The sequence below is a fragment of the Pholis gunnellus genome, assembly GCF_910591455.1.
Source record: "Pholis gunnellus genome assembly, chromosome: 17".
NCBI lineage: Eukaryota > Metazoa > Chordata > Actinopteri > Perciformes > Pholidae > Pholis > Pholis gunnellus.
In genome coordinates this window covers 17335730-17356613 of record NC_136544.1, presented here as the reverse complement: position 1 = coordinate 17356613, position 20884 = coordinate 17335730, and the positions used below count along the sequence as shown (strand labels likewise).

The following is a 20884-nucleotide window of genomic DNA, read 5'->3' as shown; positions in this document are numbered from 1 at the left end:
TACTTCCCCGTTAGCTGTCATTCATCTCTGTTCCGCCTCACTGCTGCCCAGCCAATAAGAGGCTGGCGCCTGACCAAGAGCCCAGGCTGCTAAGACTTGTGTTGTAAGTTGATAGATAACCATAAACAGAGCTTTTGGCTAGTTATAGGACACCATACAGGTGCAATTAACGCATCAGACAGAGTCAGCAGAGAGATCAGCAGGCATGAGGCATGATGGGTAGGACATGTGTGGCTTTACATATGAACAAGTTAATTACGAGAATGGATGTGTTAATACATATTCATTAATGGGGATTTAGAGGCATCATGAAGAGACAAAGGCACATATATAATGTATTCACAATGTCTTGGATTGAATTCCATGCATGACCGTTTTCACAACCAAGACAATGTATTTCTTTTGTTGACCAAAGATAAAAGAAACATGGTTTTCAGTATGTCCTTGTTATAAACAATACAAGTAGACAGTTTTGATCAATATTTAGAGCACTTTGACCTTCAGCCTTGGTTACTGTGTTATATTAGAAAAGAAAAGAAATGATTTATGTAGTCTGAGACAACCTGCTTTCAGCCAGCCAGCCTGGGTATCTCATTGAACGCCTGTTATTCTGAATGACAGATTTGACTGACCCACCAACGTCACAGCGTCACTGAGGATCCTTAAGCATGCTGTGGCTTCATGTCCATGTCCTCCTGTGAGACAAAACACCAGCGTCTGTGCTATACAATGGTCTACCCACATCACGCCTTCAAGGCACCCTTTGGTTTGAGTGATTGAACAATTACCGCCACGGTTAATTTACTATCAATAGGGACGTCCACTTTCCTAGTTTACCGGCATGCCTATACATTGTTTAACTTATCCCTTTGATGGTGAAGTCAGTGGCACTGGGCAAAACAACTCACACTTTCATGGCAAAATGGTTTCCATCGCAGCATGTGCATCACATCGTTAATTTGTCCGCTACACGGCAATGAAGAGCAAGCGTACTTATGACAGCTGCTTCCAGTTTTATCAGAATCCATCCAAGAAATTATTGGAATGAAATGAAAGGCCATAAACCTTGCACCATTTATTTTTTCCCTTCCATCTTATTTGAGGTACTAAAATAATATTCTGAAAGGTAATAATTGGTTTTTGTGATATTTGAGTTTTTACAATTTCAACATTAAACTGCTTTCCAATTAAACTGTGATAAAATGTCTCCATTGTATCCCTGAACTCAGTGGTTAACTGCGGAAATATGTTACAATATTCACTTTCTATTAGGTGATGAAAAAACAGAAAAAGACATCTTCCAAAAGTTTTTTTTATTCAGTTCACATGAAGGTGGCTCATAGATGTTCAGGTAATAGTAAAGCGTTGTGTTGTAAAAAGAAATGACCTGTTCTTTTGAGTGATAAAATAATTCACAATTAACAATAACACAGTTTATCAGCTTAGCTTCTTAGGAATGTGGGCAATGATAGCAAAGTTGCTGCCATACACTGGTTTGGGGACTGTGAGAAGAATTTTTAGTTGTTCATTAACTACATATGATGGAATATATACTGATATTTCATATTCAAGCTATTGCACTTTGTAATAATGTATATTAGTAATTTAATAACTGCAGAAGTGCAAAACCTCCCACACAAATGTCTGAAAATACAATAAAAACAGATGTTCAATTTACTTATTATTATTTTAATTATAATATAATATTTATTATTATATTACAATATTCATAATAAGTTTGATATTCTGTGTTGCCTTTAACTGATAATATAATAATAACACCTAATTATATCCCCATTCTTCTTATCTTTTTAATTATTGGTTAATGCATCATTATATCATGAGTTAAAAATGACTTAAATCCCTTTAGAAGTAATAAATGTACTAATTGTGCCATTATTGATAACAGTAATTTTACAGTTTTAATTATTATATTTTCAACTCATTTCGAGGGAATTGTAATGCATTCTTTGAAGTCACTAAATTATCCAGAAGTTATTACATTAGTGGCAGCTACCAGCGCACTGGTGGATCCTTTAATATGTAGCACTGAAGAGCCACAGAGTTTATTAATCAGTGATGATCAAATAAGAGCAATGTTTGAACTAAAGGCAATAAAACAAATCTAACTCTGGAATGCAGACGGTTGGATGTGGAGCGGTGTGCTGCGTTATGTTGTTGCTTCCATGTGAAGGACCTTCATAGACTCTGCGATCATTGAACTGGTGTCAATTTGTCCGTAGATACCCACTAAAAATGCCTTGTGGAGCAAGATGTCTGCGTGTTCTGTGAAGGGAAAAAGCACATAGATGTGTCAGTCTGACTAGGACTTTGGGTGCATGCTTTTTGTCTTCCTAAAAAAAAACACTGACTATAAGGCAAAACAGGCACAGAAGGAGCTGCTTCTTACAAGCTCACGGTAAACAGGAATTTGACTGAAGAGTATCTTCTTACCTTGACAGAGAAGCACATACTCCGGGAGATTCCTAAGAGCCGTTTGTACCACGTCGTAGTTACCACTGCCCATACAGTACATGAAAGTTGGCAGGAAGTCTGTTGCTTGGCTGCAGCAGAGAAAACATTCAAAGTTACATAGAGAAAAGTAAAGAGTAACAAATAAAAGTATGCAGACAGATGGATTGAAGATTGATTGATCGACGGTTGGGTATCACTACACCACGCTTTTCTTCTCTATTTATCTCCACACATTTCCTGCATGCTTTCTGTAGGTGGTTTGTCCCAGACTGCTGTAAACTTACCAGGGATTATTCTGTATGCAGCGTAGGGCGAGACTGAAGGCCATGTTCCGACACAACTCCTCAGAGGACATCATGAGTCTCTGCAGATCATTCTTAAAAACAGTGACACAAAGCGGTGATTACACGCCGACAGGTACTACCCGTGACCTCTTCTCTGTTTATGTTGTTAATGACTCACGATGAAGTACTGGATGATTTCTGGGCTCCTCCTAGACTTGTCATCCACCTCCGTCAACACTTCCAACACATCTAAAGCAGATGTGAAAAAACAGTATTATTACTCATTATGATACATACAAGATTTACACATGTGGAACTGCTGCAGCACTATGTTTGTTACCCTCGACAGCTTCTCCTCTCGACATCTTTTTCAGGTACATTGTCATGTCAGCCGCACTCAGTGAAACCGAGGCAGATATGTTGACTAGGGGTAGGGAACCAGTGGACATGTCATCTGGTAAAGAGCAAAAGCAATTGATTAGCAAAAATGTAGCTTACAATTAGTTGCTACAATTTTGCATAGTGGAACAGAGACTCTTTAGACTTATTACATACAATGTCACCGGGTATCTAGACTGAAAGAAAAGGTGATGTATTTTTTATGTTTTGTTTCAGATATATGTGGGATCTGTAACAACTCCATGAACTCAAAAGATCATCCTGTGCTCACCATCTCTCTCTTCTGGAGCAAACTCTGAAGAAGACCTTCTCACTGGCAACGTGAGTCCAGCCAGCAGAGATTTCAGTTGAACCAGGTCTGGGTTTTCTGCACACAGACCCCTGGTAGGAAAAAGAGCAAAACAAAGTCTCTAACAAAGCCACTGTTGCTGTAATAACAGTAAACTCATTTATAGTTTGCAATTTTATCATTAAAACATATATGTTTGCCAGGATATACTTACTGCAAGATGTCAGAGTGCTTCTGTAAATAGGGAATGGCGGCGGCTGCAACGTGGGTGATGTACTTCTGTGTGAACTGCAAAAACTTGTTGATGAAGACCAACGGAGAACGAGTCCTCTGGAAGTTCTACGGGAGGAAAGATGCACAAACACATGTGAACATTGTAAAACGTCTGATCCCAAGATCAAATCCTATGGTGAGGATTTCTCAGTGTGTGAGCCGCCTACCCGGAGGACCTTCATAAATGACAGGAGGCAGTCTTGAAGCGCCCTCTGGTGGTCGCTGTGGAACACGAGCGGCTGCAGCAGCTCCAGGATGGCGAGCACATTGCTAAAGAACGTCATGTGGTTTTGCTGCCGAAACTCCTGCATGTTTAGGTGAATGCGGCCGTGTAAGAGACCTGCAATCATAGGCAGGTGTCTGGGGGAAAAAAGAAAGGAAGAACAGCGTTACAGTCAGCGTTTGTAGACTAAATCCTACAATACTGCAGCATAGAGCACCACCTGGTTTTTCACCTGAGCAAAAGGACAGGGTGCGACACAGCCAGCTTCCTGCATGCGAGGTTGGCATCAGACACACGGCCCTCAACAGACTTTGAGTCTCCAATATCAGCAAGCAGTGTGACCAGACGATGCACCAGGACGTCAAGCTGGGGAAAAAAATGCATAAAATAAGTATAAACCATACTGTGACTCCATAGGGTCATGGAGCTCAGTGAAGGCTGTAGGGTATGACTTGTGACCGGTTTTGTGATAAGCTATAGACTCTTTCAGTGTATTCGTTTCTCTTGCTTGTCCTGTTTTTACTCAGTAATATCCAAATGTATTCAGGAAGTTCCTATTAAATTTAACCAGATATTTTACTCAATATAAAAGATCCTCTCGTCTAACTACAGTATGACATCTCTATTACATGCACAAGAAGAATAAAGAATGAACTAGGAACTTAGTTGTCTATGAAACAGGACCTCTTTACCTTGCAGCTGCTGCCGTCTGCAGCCCCCCCACTGCTGAATGTGCCTTCAGGCAGGGTAACGTGCTGGATGACCTCAGGGAAGTGCAAATAGATCTGCAGCAGCAGGTTCTGGCACCGCTTACTCATCGCACTGAGAGACAAAATAAACAAAACGGGATGTATACTGTATGCATTCCCTTTAGGGGAAATATATTTTGTTATTGGCTTAGACCGTTCAGCTGTTCATGTTAAAGCTTAGGAACAAAACAACACAGACTGTAATCTCTAATGTTATTGAGTTGTGTAGCTTGAAGCTATGTAATTGACAATGACTGGTTGACCAATTTTGTGCAGCCACAGAAAGTTTGTCACCGCTTTTAAAACGCAAGTGAGCTTCACTCTATACAGCGGGACTAAAATTACAAAGCAAACAAGGTTCCCAGTTTGACAGAAAGATTACTTCAGGTTTTGTCAAATTCACTTTCTCAATCTCTTTCAACGGATTAAGAACAGAGCTGACATGACATCACAGATAGAGAACGATAAAGCACTTTTCTATTGTTTGTCTACCAGAGACAATCATTAATGTACACTAATACAAACTAGGTACATTAATAGTGTAATGTAATTCGAGGCCTATGCCTTGAAGTCACTGTGGTTTCACAAAATCCTTTCAGGCTCAGATGATGTACTCTCTACTAAGTGAAGAGATTTATTACAGCTATGAATTAAGCAAATCAGAGCGACCTTGACCAAGAGTAAAGAGTCTGCTTGTTGTTCGATAGTTGTTGTGTAATCGGAATAAACACCAGCTTATCCGACAGCGAGGTTTCCCAAGAAGAATGCTCAACATACAATGAAGTGTTTATTCCACACAAGGCCAAAACCCTTTACTTTCAACATGTTTTTATCCCGCCATAGTTTCACGAGCAACAATTTTACCAGACAGCTTAGCTGTACTTAAAATACTGTAATTCGGAAGCTAATTTTGCTTGACCTTGGCCAAAGTTTCCTCATTAAAGTGGTTTAATAACCAGAGACATATTCATGAAAGGAGGGTTTGCCTCCACAAAGAGTTGCACCCTGATCTCTGACAGCTAAGTCAGAGCAGGAATTCACAACACAGGCAAGTTTAGAGCTTCAGCCTTAATCCTCTTGGCTTCATTATAATGCACTGAGCTTTTAAAGAGATCACAGTACAGACGACTTCTGCTGGTTTTAATTTCACACCAATAGACCTAATTATCGAGTTTTCCCTGGTCCACAGCATTGCGGCTGACAGAGGAAGTCTGGAAAGTTCATCTGCACTGAGAAGGAAAATCTAGTGCGATTTACCCAAAGTTTATCAGCGCACTATAACGGGACGAAAAATGACTTTCCATGATTAGGCTAATTAGAAACAACAATACAAAGTGTCAACATGGATTGCATGAACACTTTGGTGACTCGTACGACAAAAGGTGATGAGCGGATGAGTCTTTGCAAGCAGACGAGTGAGATAGAGGAAAGATTTGTGAAAAGAAGATTAGCGTATACACCTTACCTGTCCTCCCATTTCTTTGTGCAGTTGATGAGGTACTCTGAGATTTTCTTAATGTTTTCTAGCTCTCCACTGCAGTAGGAGTGAAGGAGGGGCAGCCTGGACTGGATGAGAGAGCAGGAGGCCTGGTCCAAGCTGCTTTTGTCATCGTGTGGCGAGTCGCGAATGTGGAGCTCGGACTCTGACAGGATCAGGTCCACCAGGCTGATCAGCTCCTCAGAACTGAGTCTGAGCACGAACTTCTCCGTTTTCTTCTGCACAGACCGAAAAGAACAATGAATTCAGCAGAATGAACTCTCTGGTTTCGGTCTCGTCAAAGAGAGGTGACCACTAGGGACCTTGTGTTTGGACTTTTTGCTCTTACTTGAGGGATCTTCTGATCGCGTCCCTGCCAGATACGCGGGATGTGACTACAGGCCCACAGGAAATCAAGGGCTGATGATGGGTCAAGTCTGAAAAATGTTATAGACACATGCTCAATAAAACTCATCCATCCAGAAAAGAAAATATTGCTGGCTACACAAAACACATGTTTAAAAACAAATGGGTTTACTTGTAGTCTCTGCGCTTGCTGAAAAGAGCACTGATACATTGCCGGAGGGTGGACCAGTTTGACTGATGTGTAAGCAAAGCCAAAAGATATGGTCTGTAGGCAGGAGTTCCTCTTGACTGAAATAGAGAAATAGTAGGAAAGGATGCATCAGGAACGCCAAGCAAACACTTCCTCCAGTGTGAAAAGTCAAGAGAAGTACATTATCAGCTGGCAACGCGTCTCTCACCTTGTTGAGGGCAAACAGCAGTTTCTGCTGAAGGTCCGGACACACTGAAGTGACCTCAGGGTCGAGATGCTCCAGCCAATCAACCAGCAGCCCAGAGCTCAGCCCTGACTTTGTCACCTCGGTGCAGCTGGGAAAGGAGAAACTGAAAGGTTACCTCTATGGAGAGCTGACTGCACCTATTCAAGACCTCAGAGTACAACTGTGCTAAAGATCTAATGCCCAATGTTCATGTTCTTAATGTGCTGGTTCAATACAAACAACCAATCAAACATTTTGCCATAAACTAAATTATGACTGGTGTGTTAATTGCATACTAAATTAACCAGAGCATCGTATGACCAGTTGCTGACAAACATAATATTCTTTAGTCCGGCGCAGTGCTCACTCTCATAAAATGCACCAGGTCTACATTGCATCACTTCTAGCAAACTTCACAGAGAACAATGAGGGCAAAACAGCATCGCTGGTCAGTATTAACTGAATGTTCTCTGGTCTAACTCAGCTAAAAACACAAAAAAACTGAATCCACCAGCAGCACAATAGCATGTCCTTCACTTCAAGCCTGTTTGTAACCGGTACAGACGACGAGATCTTCACTTCATGTCTCTCCTCTGCTCCGTGCGTGAGTGGATTGGATAAGCCGAGGACTCGGTGAAATCCAAGAGCAGCTGGATGTTAATGGTCACGTGAAATTGTAGCTGTGATCTTATAATCGCATAATGAATATTGGGGGAAACACATGGAGCCTGTCTTGGTGATACAAAATGTTTCACACAGTAGTAACAAGGTTTCTACTGTTAAATGAAGACACTCTATTCTAACACACAAACAGTATTATGACAATACAATCACTCCATATATTTACACTCCTTGGAAAAGACCTTGCATGTGTCAGTGAGCAACTTCTCAGTATGTACCTGATTCTGTAAAGTCTTCTACAATTTCCACAGAAAGTCAATCTGTAAAGCTGTAAAACATTTCCGAACCAAATCCAGTAGCAGTTTCCGAGTACGCTACAGACAGCAGAACACCGCTTTGCTATTTCTTTGTCGCAGGCAGCCGTGTTTGTCATTTAGTCCTGTCAAATATGAATGTTTCCTGCATGACTTGAGAGGGAAATAGAAAGGCGGTTCTCACTTGTTAGAGTCCACTTCCTTTTTCACAGATCGCTCCTCACTTTCCTGAAGCAGCAAGGAAATCACCGTCGCCACAGGGCCAGCTGTCCCGGTCTGTGTCCCGACAGTCATCAACAGAGAGAGAAGCTCCTCCAGATATGGCGAACTCACCTCCATCAGACCTTGTAACACTGGAATATAATTTAAAAAAAACAGCATGCTTAGTTTGGGCTGCCATGTTTTCTTATGTGACAAAACTACATCTTTCACTACGAGGCTTTTGATTCGGTTCACATGGAAAAATATTTTACTGGAGGTTTGGTCCTCAAATCAGCTTTCATGTTGTGAAAGCTCTTCTTTTCTTGTGTTACAAATGTTTTTTTCTTCAACGTGTATACTTCTATTTAAAAACAACTGTTATTTAAATTAAAAAATGGAACTTTCTGAGCTTTTGTTATACTGAAAACATACCAAACTCCCAACAGTGTAACAACAATAATGAAAATATCCAACTTCTAAATAGCCGTTGCAATTATGCAGAACAGTTTCTATTTGATAAATAAATAAAAAATGTAACCAGCTAAATCAATAAATCAAGTTTAAAGACTGATAAATAAATGATGTCAATCAGCTAATTATTTGACTAATGTTTGAAACACTGAATCTGATTCTCACTTCAAACAAATCCAATGCACATTCACATCATCACACAGTGACTCTGTTAGTACCTTTCCCAATGAGCTCCGGTTCTGCATTACATCTGTCTCCAGACTTCAGCGTTGCAATGACGGCTATCAGTGGCACTTCAATTTCTCTGCGATATGCCAAAGCCTCAGCCAGGTGGAGGAAACCTGAACGCACTGCAAGGCGGAGACACTCGTCACTCACTGGCTGTATGCAATAAATGAATCAACATCTGAGAAGATAAAGAGTTGAGGTGCTCACCATCATTGTGCCGGTGTTTGTTAGAGTTCTGACCAGCGAAGGATTTGAGCAGAGTCTTCAGTGGTCCTGCCTCCACAGTTGGGTTGTCTAACCAGATTAGCATCTCAACAATGACCTTAAGGAACAGTGAGGAGAACGCCATGTCCTGGGACACGAGACGCTGGGAGAAACAAGAAAGTCTTCTGTACAATGTTCTATGACTCAGCATGGAATAATGCACTGATTGTCAGCAAGCCTTACCTGGTAGAGGTGAAGTTGGCGCATGAGAGGACAGGACAGGGCATGGCTGTGGTGCATCGATATGACAATAGGCCCTGCGTGAGCTGAGGTGAGCAGGGCTGCAAAGGCCTGCAGGAGCCGAAATGCTAGCCCACCCTGCTGAATTTGGCCCTGCTTGGCCCGCATCAACTCCTTAGCAAGGGCCTGCTGCAAGGCCAGAGAGAGCTGGCTGGGAGGGGGGCCGTGCCGGCGAGGGTCCACTTTTAACGGGAAGATCTGTGCGAGCAAAGGATACAGAAACCGGTCAGTTTGACGAAGAAGGGATTCAACAGCAGCTTGGCATAAATAAAAAGAATAAACTTTTCTTCAGAGGTGATTGCTTTGTTTTCATAATGAGACATTTGTCCCACACAGAGTTGTGTGTTAACCCCAAGTTATTCAAAAATCATACAACAAAGGAAAGAGAATAAAACAGCAAGTAAATCCCACCTGAAGCAACATGCCGGGGAGGTCGTCATCAGGCCCAACTTCAGGGAGCTGACTGGCTGCTCTCATCTTCACAGAGCTGTGAGGCGCTTCCACCGTAACGTTGGCCTGACTTGTTTCAGCAGAATCTGTCAGATGTCGTCAGGACATGCACTAATTTAGATTATTTTAATTCATTTTGTGACTTTACATGAAAGCCCTATGTCATCTAAGATAATGTGTAAGTATAAAAAAAACTTTTTACAATATTGTGAGTAATAAAAACTTTTAATGTAAGCATGAACATGTTTTAAATGTGAAATGATATAAGCTAAAACAGCACATACACAATCATAGAGACTAAAGTCACCAACCTCTATCTGGAGGAAGGGAGGAGCTCAGTAATGAATGGAAAGTGTGCCCCCCAGTGGCACCTCGCTCGTGCTGCACTTCAACCAGGTGGGCCATGTAGTCTAATGCAGGATAAATACAAAATGTGATAAAATAATAAACAACTCAAGACAATTATCTCAAAATTGTAAACAATTTCTATAGTAGGATATCTGCAGCACTCTTACGTTTGTCCATGATGTTCTGTTCCAGCGTCTGTGTGTCGTGAGAGACCGCCTGATCCAAGTACTGCAGTAGTTTACTCATGCTGGATACAGGAATGCCAAAGGACTGCACAAACAACAGCAGCTGCTGAGACTCCAGGTCTTGTAAAGCTGAGAGAAAACATTTATTGCTCCGTTAAAAAGTAAATATATATATTTACATGGAGACCAGCATATAATTATGTGTACTATGGCAAGTTGTACCTGCATCAACCAATCGAGAAACCTCTGATCGGATCATCCTCAGTTTCAACCAATCAGGGAGCAGAAGGGCCTCTTCTGAGGTGTCAACCAGGAAGGCAGTTGGTAGAGGTTGCTTGTCGGGAAACCAAATGTCCAAAAGAGCGTAGAAATCGCTCTCTCCTGTAAAGATGCACAATGGTAAACATGTTATCTTATGGCTTCTTAACATTGCAAACATTGAACTGCAGAGTTAGCAGGACTACCTTTGGGTGGCCCTAGAGTCAGCAGGATAACCATGGCATGAACTACAAGAATGTGCATCGTAGCCGTCTCTCCGGTGGTCCAACGCAGAAACACCTGGTCCTGAGATTCTGACTGGAGGCATAAAAAGAGCATTAAACGTGTGCTTTACAACCTTCCAGACATCAAACTGGGATTAATCTTCAAATGCAGATTAGGTTTTAGTTGCAGCCTCAAAGCATATTTTTCAAACCTGCTCGTTTTTTTGCAATCACAATCAAGTTCATTCAATCACAGGAATATTGTCAGGTCACTAGGCCCAAAACTGTGCCCTTGCATCTTATTCTTAGATATTTGTCTTACTGTGAACTCGTGAGAGTATCAGTAAACAGTTAGCCATATTGTAACCGACGATGTAGTTCAGTAACACAACTCTTGGTAATGCTTACCCAGCTGTAAAGATCCTCGCCCTCTTTGGTCTTCCTCATCCTCTTGATGTACGCAGAGAAGATGGTGAGGAAAGCACTGAGCACAGCATCAGACTCCGGTCTGCCGGAATGTCTGGAGAACAGGCTGTTCATGATGGTGGAGCGCTCGACGATTAGTCGGGCAACGTCCTGTGGAGAGCAATTGAGGATCAGATTCACTTCAGTGCTGCTCGACAAAAAACAAAAAACAGATTAAAGAAAAGCATGTAATGTAATTAATGTAAGTAACTCGCCGTGATTACCAGGGCCAGGTCATTATGAGAAGCCTGCTCCTCTACTGGTGCATGCTGGGATAGGTAGATGAGATAGGCACTGATCGTCTGTGGATCTGTCTCCATGTGAATGGCCTGTAAGAAAGCAAACAGACAAGACACATCCGACAAACTCCTCGTCGTTAATCATCCTAAAAGGTTTATTTCCAGTTATTGACAGATAACTGTTGAGTCGACACTGACCTGCTGCAGAGCAGTGGACGTCATGCCTCTGACGCTGTCAAACAAGGGGAGCTTTGGGAGGTCTTGTAGCAGCCACTGGTACCCTGGCAAGAGCTCAGCATCCGTAGAGTCTTCTTCCATGGGCTGGTCCCGCTCATCTCCATCTTTCAAGCCTCCTTCACTCAGCACCAATGATAAACCCTGCACACAAACATAAAATGTAAAATATATTTAAAAAAATCATGTTTAAACAGAAACACAATGCAACTAGAGATGGCTTTCTGCCTACAATACGGTACCTTCATGGCCAGGACTCTCGATGCCACCTGAGAAGAGCTGAGCCGACGCAGAAAGTAGTCCAGCACTTCACAAGTGGTCTGTTCGTCAGCCTTAGGCCCCAACAGAAGATCCTGGAGCCGTCCAAGTAGCTGCCTTTGCTTTTGCTGTCTCTAACAGGAAGACGGATAATAATACAGGATTATTCAAGAGTCAGTAATAAGATGTACATAAGTATAAACAAACAGGTAGAAATGTAGCAACTAAAATGAAGCCCAAAGATGAAAAATGAAAAACAACAAAACAGTTCAGTGTTATAATCAACATACTTGTCTCTTCTTGGCTTTTTGCTCTTTGCTCTCTCCCTCTTCGTCATCCTCTATTGGCAGACTGTCATCCGCAGCATCGTGCAGAAGAAATTCACACAGGCACTGCACTGGAAGCACATCCAGGGACCCCTCACTGGACTGGACCAAATCAGCCAACCACGGCATGGACTGAGAGGAAGCCTGTGCAGGGTTTACAATGTACTACAGTTACAGGATGCACACAGACAACAAAAGCCTTAGAATAATGTTATTTCTCCCTCTTGGAGTCCGGCTTTCATTTCTGTTCATGATCAATGTTTCTGCTGCCAATAAATCACTCTGTTTGAACAGGTTTTCTCCACTTGAAGTTGAGCTTTGATCAGAGGTGTACTATACCAAAGATCCTGGGTTCTCATCCAAAACAAATACATTACAGCACCCAGCAAATATTTAACACACGTCATATGCTTGTTGAGACACAATATCCTCCTTTTGAAGGCAACATAGCTACAACTGTTAAGTTTAGTGAGTCAGACTTTGCTCTATTAGAAGTAGAAAGGTGTTACAGTAGATTTTGGGCGGCTGTGCAGCGTGTCCATGGCCATTACCTGTCTCTGGATGATGTTGAGGAGGAAGTCTGGGTTGCGACTGCGGCAAAGGAGATGTCCCAGACGCAGAGACTGGTTGAGGGTTTTCACCTGCTCCAGGATCTGAGGAGGAGGTCGACGAGGAGGACCCCTGAACACAAACAAAAACTGTGATCCATCTTATAGTCACAAGTTTAAAGTTCTTATTACAAACTGACAACGATTTTCTTGTGGTAATAGCTAGATTGAACTGTCTGCTGTAACAAAAGTGAAACGGTGTCAGTTCACTGTCCCTCCAATCTAAAGAAAGTGGAGGTTGTTGGAGAAGTGTTAAGATCCAATTTGACTTCTTAACTGAGGCATTTCCTTTGAGAACACAATCAACTCGTTACAGGGGTCATACGGTTCACCCTCTGGGTCTCTTACTGTGGATCCAGACTGGTAAGCTGAGACAACAGCAAGCTGTTGCTCTCTGTGATGGTCTGTTTGGTGGAGGCTGCTGCCAAGTGGCTCTCAAAGGCCAGGATTTCTTGCTTCTCTCTCTGGGAGATCTGCAGCTCCCTGTTGATCATCTCCGTCTTTGTGTCCTCGTCCGCCACGGTGCATGGTGGGTAGGTATCGTTACTATGGAAGCAGAGAGAGACGCGTGTTAGTGGTTCAGCATTATTATCCGGGATCTGTTCTATTCTAGAGGACAACCTTCACCTACTTTGTCATCACCATCTCCATGAGCATTTTCAGTGTAGGATAGCCATCCCAGGCAGCCAACCCTAACGGACAAATCATCAGACAATATATTAATAAGGTTATTTAATAGCTTAGGAGTAGCTCTTCTTATTTATGCAACATGAAAAACAGAGTGCTGTACCTATTTTCTGAGGATTAAACGCAGCCACCACGAGCAGCAGCAGCCAAGCCTTCCAATACAGAGCGGATATTGCCAAATTTGGCACCTGGTACCTTAAACATTGAGGCTCATTTGTTATTTCAGACTGTAAACTGTATGACGTGAACGTTGTTTTAAAAGACGGTTGAAGTACCCTGCAGGCAGCTGAATGTTCTCTGGGTGGTGGTATGTACATAGATTCAGCACCGCATCGATGAGCTGGATCCTCTCCACTTTCAGGACCTCCAGATCTATTTAGAAAGAAACCGAGAAGATATGCCGAGAAGTATTCAAACAATTACAACCATATTTCCTTTGTTCATACTTTCCTAACTGAGGCACGTGTGTTTACCAAATGTCCAAATATTCTGCCAGAGAGTAATATACACAGCTTTCACTGTGATCATAAACAGTTACAGCAGAAGTGGATCTTCACACACCATCGGACTGAACTCCAGCAGCCCTCTTCACCAGGTGATCTGCAAGCTCCATGGCGTCGGCTGGGCCCAGGGGCAAATCCCGCGACAGCCCGATCACCAGAATGCGCATCAGTGTGTCCTCCAACAGAGGCACCTCGGAGCAGAGGCGGAGGAAGAAACTGAGGAGTAATTTATATAAAAAGAGCTTAGTACAGTGACTGTGCTGTATACAGTCAGAGGAAAACATGGCTCCTGCTGAACAATGGAGGAATACTCACTTCCTGTCACTCTCTGGAGGCCAGTTGTCCCACTTGTAATACGTCTCAGGTTGCTCTGTGAACAGCACTTTGTGAAGGCTGCAGACATGAAGGAAATAATTCACACATAAAGTAGCTCAACACACGGTTAGCTTGTGCAGTTTTAACAATAAACACATCAGATGCACGCAGTCACCGACCAGTGGACATAGTCTTTTGCTCCAGTTTTGCTGATGGTTGGAACCACGGTGTGAAGCCACCACACAGCATCTCTCTGGATGGCAGCGATCTGATTCTGAAACGACCTCAGGCTCTCCAGATCTGACACAAACCAGACATATGATTAATACAAAGCCTATCAAGCATATTATGTTTGACAGATACACCATTAGAACAAACACAAAGCACTGACTCTTCTTCTCTCCTTTGTCCCACGCAATGCCAGCCTCTTTGACCTGAGAGGTGATGCCCAGCATCATGGAGACAGTCAGTAGATCTGTCACCTGGATAACAAAACGTTCCTATGGGTCAAAGAGAAGAGTCCAGAGTGAATACAGGAAGATTAAAGCTGAAATTACTGAGAGATTTTCACTTAACACATACTTTGAACTCCAGTTCCACATAGGTGGTCTCCTTTCTCTCCTGCATTAAACCGAAGCAGAAGGGCTGGAAGTTAATCTCATGCTTGGTCTGTTTGATGATCTCTCTCAGCAAAGCTCGGGAGGCCCGGAGGTAGTCATCCTTATTGGTCAGCAGGTCCTGGAACACCATCGCCAAGAACTACAGACACAACAGAGGAGCGGGAGAACGTTGAATTTAAGGAAACACCAGAATGTAAACACATACGCTCATGACTGATTTGTTCAAACAATTCAAAAGTCTAGAGTTTCACCTTTGGGCCCTGGTCCGGGCTGTGTTGCAGCACCGTGTGGAGGACTTGCATGTTGTTCGGATTCCTGGCATTGGAGAGCTCATTGAAGATCACCAGCTTCACCATAGTGGCCAGGTTGTCTCTGTTAGCATTGAGCAGCTCCCTGGAAAATCACGAACAAAGCACCCGTGAGTGGAAGTCGCTGCGTGTAACAACGAGTTAGGAGTGAGACAACAAGAGACTCCACAGACCTGACACACAGCATGTAGTGGTTCAGGAGGACTTTCGGTTTGAGTCGGATCTTGATCAGGTTGGAGATCACCTCCATGTCATCTGCTCCCTGGGTGATGGAGTTCATACATAAAGACATGAGGAGGTCTTGAGCCGGTCGAGTCAGCTGTGCACACAAACAAAGAGAGTTAATACTCATTAGTTAGAGTTCTCAACATTCATCTCCAAAGTCATGATTCCACATAAACAACATGAAAAACATTAGATACTGCAATACAGCAGTATATTGTTGTGTCTCTGGCATTGAATCAATACATTGGTACCAATATTGTAAGATAATGCATGACAATATTGATACTAATTGACTCACCAAAAGCAGCATTTTACTTCAGGTTGTGGACAGAAAACATGGCGGATGAGATACGTGGAAACTGAGCATTACAAGCAGTTTATTCCAGGACATTTCATACTCACTTTTGGGTTCTGGAGCCACATCTCCAGCCTCTGAACGGCCATGAGCCGGGCCTCTTTGTAGCCACATGTGGCTGTGAGCAGACGCAGCAGGTTTCGTGACACGTTGTCCATCGGCTGCCTGCGGTTCAACTGATCCCGGAGGACGTCAAGCACGTAGTCCTCCACGCTCTCTGACAGTTCTTCATACCTACAGTACCCCAGAATCAGTATAAAGGATTTGTGATAGTATAATAAAATATCAAAAATGCAATAATAATAAATAAAATGCAAATCAGGCGATTTCAAGTGGTATTTTCCATACCTCGGCATAATCTGCCCTTCATCCTCAGGGCTGAGCTTCTCCTCAGCTATCAGCAGTTCAGTCTGGCTGTCGTCCTCCTCGGGGATTGAGGGATGAGGGCTGCTACCTAAACACAAAACGTAAAAAAAACAAAAAGCAGCATAAACACTCAGAACTTGTTCCCTGCATCAGCAATCCTAACACCAAACAAACCAGAGTGTTTTCTCAATGGAACCGTACCTGCACTGAGATCGCCAGCAGAGCGGCCAGTATCCGCCTGCAGCAGCATACTCTTAGGGGGCATCTTTGTCCCAAAAGCAGTCTGGATGTTGTCAACAAAGTTCTTACAGTGAGAACTGTCCACCCAGATTCTTTCCCCCAGAGAGTCCTCAATGTACACCTGAAAACACATTTTAGATTAACATAGTGCAAGACATCTTACATGGCTAAAATAAGGGAATTTATAAAACAGTTTGGAGCATTTCGGAGATTCTCACTTTTACAAAGATCTCTGGCCAGTTCTCATCCTCCTCGTAGGCTGCCATCAGCAGATTGCAAACAAGAACAGACACAAGGCTGTTCCCCTTGGCTTTAAAGTTGATCGCAGCATCCCGACGCAGGAGGCTGCACAAGGCCTAGTGACAAAAGCGAGACAGGTGGAGAGTTACAGAAATCCTGTCAAATTCCAACATCTGTAGGGTTCACGTTGGGGAAGGTTTCTGTGCAAGGCTGACACAATGTCAATGACAAATCTTACCTCAATAATTCCTTCAGTAGCAAAAACGTTAGGTTTGATTTTGGCCAGGAACATGAGACTGAGGTACAGTGTGATGTCCGGCTTCGCTCGGTTCAGCTTGAGTTGTTTCACTGCTCCACACAGCAGTCCCTCAATGCGATCATCATTTCCTTCAGACTCTGCAGCTTCAATCTCATCGAGAAGAATTCCAGGAGACACTACATTAAAAAAAGAGGCGTTTTAACTTTCTATGTTAGCTTTTTTAAACTTTATAAAACGATACGAAGCCATTGATTTACCTTCAATAGGTACCACCGATGGCTCCTTTATTGAGGGCGATATTGCCCTCTTGTCCACGGCTGCAACATCAGCGAGTCGTCCTAAAGCACTGACTGGAGGGGTGGTGGAGAGTTTGGGCCGCTTGGTGAGGCCGGACAGACCCGATGAAGAGGGCAGAGCGGAGGAGGTCTCTCTCTTACGGTCAGCTGGTAAACTTGTGGATGCTGGCTTCAGCAGGACTGCGGGGGCTTTGGGCTCCCCACCCTGGTTCTTTAATCCAAGAGCAATGAAATCTCCTGGTGGAGGGTGACCTGGGAGGGGCAGACGTCACACTACGTTGTTACAACATCACCAAAACCACACTAAGATGACACTGGGGCACACATTACACCAGTTGGGAATCATACCTGATGGTTTTGCAGCAGTGGGGCGCCTCAGCGTTGTAGGCTTTGGACGATTCATCTCCACTAATAGGCACAAGTCAAAGCCCAATTAACAGTAGGTTAAGCAGGTGACATTGCTTGTCTTGGAGTAGTCTGTGTGAGAAAACGAGGAGGTACACAAGTTAGCGTACGTAGAACACACTAGTTTAATAACGTTAACTGCCATAACTTAACGGCTGGAGCCAAAGTCAACTACCGTTAACTATTAAGGACCCTACATTTGCAATAACTAACGTTAATCACTTGGCAAAGGAAAACAACAGTAGCGTAAGCGACCAAAAGTATCAATAAGGCTGTGTTTAAGCTCGTTAACAGCCTGCACGCTGCTTATTACATCTATACTACATACTGAACACAAACAGTTGGGCTAAAGACAACAAATACGGTTAAAGCTAGCGTTGAATATGTGGCTGTTAGCAATTTTAGCTAGTAGCTGGTAGGTGTAAAGCGCAGCACTGAGAGTGAACTGGCGTTAATTGACGTGTAAATTTGAATTTATAGTGGCTCACATATATATTCGGTCTCATAAAACGGATCGTGGTTAGCCTGAGCGATGCACTTTATAGAGAATAGCGTGAGCCAACTCAGAAGCTATCACAAAGTCGATACCATGACGGCTTCTTCTACGGCTTCTTCTTCTTTTTCTTCTTCTTCTTCTCTGAATCAATGTTGCTTGTTAACAAAGGGGAAAGTGCCGCCACCTAACGCCAGGAAGTGTCAGTTGGCGTTGTTGTTAACGGTACACCGAAAGCAGTCTACTTTAAAGTAGAAGAAAGATGATACTTTGCATCAAAACACCATAATCAAGAGTACTCGCTACATATATTTTGAGCGTTACGTCGTTATTCTGTTGGTCATGGCATGTATCTAGGTTTTACTTTGAAATGTATTACCGGAAATACTGCTTTACAATACATATGTCTAGCTTGATGCTAGAGGAGTACCACTGTAGTTACTCACTAAAGCCACAAGAGGGCAGAAAAGCTCAGCATTAAATACATACGTTCGCCACAGTAGCATCAAGGCTCGTCTCGCATAGTGTCAGCGCGAAGGAAATATCAAGGCCGACACAATACTGCCGTAATGGCTTATTCATCTCTTTGTCACAACATGAAACTGTCTACTGTAAACGTTTACCAGAAGTATTCCTATGCTTTGATAAGTTAATAATAGAGAGAGCTGTAATTATGTGCAATGGCCAATAGAGGGCAGTGTGTACAATGTCTATGGAGCAACCTAATCCAATTGATACGTGTGTTCCCCATAGATCCAAAGCATAGCTATGGAGTGCCCTCTGGTGGTCACTGTGGGTAACTGCATTATCAAGTTAGACAAAATGATACAGTAACGTTCCGGTTAACACTTTCAAAGTAAAACTTTGAAAATATATATATAAAGATGTAGGTACGCACTGTGGCCACTGGAGGGCACTAACGACTCATTACTTATTTTATTGTACTGTACACTACTATATACCAACAAAACGGGAATATAACTTCAGTTTTAAAAGTTTTTTTAAATAAATAATGACAGAATGAAATTAAATGATAGACTCTGACTATTTGAACTATTCAGGTTTTGGGAAAGTTTTTCCCAATTGCTGGTGTCTCATATCTCATAATCATCATCATCATAGTCACCATTATCTCTGCACATCACTACAGATTCAGGTTGGTAAAAAATCCTACAAAGATTATCCCTTTATCCCTTTTTTTTTACATTCTTTGCATGAACACTTACACTACCTGATCAATATAAAGACTTTGATAGGACGTCTACCTTATCTCTACTATCCTTCCCTTTGATAATAATCATATCAGAGGTATTACGCAGTGTTAGTAGCATAGCATATCTCCATATAATTAAACTTAAGGATGAATCAGTAGCTGTTTTCCTCTTGGACAAAATAAAAACACAAAAAAAGAAACAAGATTATATATGGTGGCAAGTTTTGAAAAATATATCACATTTTTTTAAATGTATTTCTCTTGTGTTACATATGAATACACAAGATTCACTTTCTTTTTCTAATGAACACACTAGATTCACTTTCTCGTCTAGAAAAGCAAAGTTGACCACTTGACATTTTCAAGCTTTCTTTAAATACCACTAATTTAACACAGGGTGGCAGCATTCTCCATTCTAGTGCTCTGAAATAGTCAAGTGAATGTAAGGTGGATGGTTTCCATGGTTTCTGTCTTACCACAATCGACTCATACGATGTGCGTCAATACATAAAGATCAATTAAAACAGAACAAGACTTAAATCCAAACTGAATAATCTGCATTGATAAAATCACAGCATTTTGTGAAGAATTATTTAAGGACCAGACACCTGAGAAGAAAAATACACAAAACATCAAATGACATTCAACAACACAACAGCCACAATTTAGCACAAAAGAAACAAGAAACTTAAAAGAAACAAGAGCAAGAATTTGTTTCAGCCTTGAGTCATCGAGAAAGTTTAAGCGCTGTGTGATGGTGAGTCACATGCAAGATTTCCTGAGAAATTACAGAATGTAAATCTTCATCCCGACAGCTGTTTTCACTTTTTTTAAATGTCAATGCCTCGAGGTGAACAAAGTCTGAGCATCAAAGCTTTACCGCCCATAATAATGTCCATATTTAGTCCCAGCCACGGTCAGCGGCAGGGCTGTGTTCATTCCTTAAACATTACGGAGCACTTTTAACTACTATGTGTACAAGCTGCACCATTCCTGCCTGCTTTCCTCACAATCCCAAACTTTTATTTTGATGATGAAATAGTTTTCAGCTTCAAGAGAATCGTACAGAACTGGGATTTGAACAGTCCAGCAGGGCCCTGATCCAGCTGCTGCCTCCACTACTACAGTAACTTCACCATGTTCCTTTCCACGCAGCTCCAGCCTGCCAGCCGGTTACGTAAAGTGTTTTCATATGAAACACATTTTGGTGATGTCAGTGGAATGTCCAGTCGATGTTCCAAATTAAATCGTGTGTCATGAGGGAAGTTTGAAAATCTGCAAAAACAACCCTTTTACTTCTGAAGTTACGTTGGGTCCAAACTGTGCCAGAGACAGACGTCTTGTGTCCGCTTCTCCTGAACACACAACATCTGATTTATAATCTAATGTTCTGTAACCAATGCGATTTAAAATGACACTACTTCAACTTTAAACTTCAAACAATTCTGCATGCTAAACATCAGCCTTTAAGTCA

The 20884-nt window shown here is 42.4% G+C and overlaps 1 protein-coding gene across 2 annotated transcripts; it reads right to left on the bottom strand.

Annotated features, from left to right (window-relative positions):
• Positions 1-1322: 1322 nt before the first annotated feature.
• ints1 (integrator complex subunit 1) lies at positions 1323-18322 on the bottom strand. Of its 2 annotated transcripts, none has more exons than XM_079177935.1 (48): positions 18193-18322; positions 17648-17776; positions 17261-17551; positions 16983-17179; positions 16723-16860; positions 16466-16625; positions 16247-16352; positions 15946-16132; positions 15492-15637; positions 15262-15403; positions 14973-15149; positions 14782-14890; positions 14570-14690; positions 14391-14468; positions 14134-14291; positions 13848-13944; positions 13676-13767; positions 13517-13577; positions 13234-13431; positions 12829-12958; positions 12242-12421; positions 11936-12085; positions 11658-11837; positions 11436-11549; positions 11164-11331; positions 10738-10849; positions 10496-10654; positions 10256-10402; positions 10052-10150; positions 9702-9826; positions 9234-9488; positions 8994-9153; positions 8777-8908; positions 8071-8239; positions 6934-7060; positions 6708-6823; positions 6519-6606; positions 6158-6408; positions 4636-4765; positions 4176-4309; positions 3888-4080; positions 3662-3786; positions 3430-3539; positions 3100-3213; positions 2938-3008; positions 2760-2851; positions 2455-2564; positions 1323-2286 (listed from the first exon to the last, which is right to left on the bottom strand). In XM_079177935.1, exons 2-48 carry the CDS (start codon positions 17700-17702, stop codon positions 2171-2173), a joined length of 6570 nt encoding a protein of 2189 aa, XP_079034061.1. In that variant the 5' UTR covers positions 17703-17776; positions 18193-18322; the 3' UTR covers positions 1323-2170. The 2 variants fall into 2 exon arrangements, with proteins under 2 accessions (XP_079034061.1, XP_079034062.1); XM_079177936.1 differs by having other exon boundaries at positions 11445-11549.
• Positions 18323-20884: the final 2562 nt, after the last annotated feature.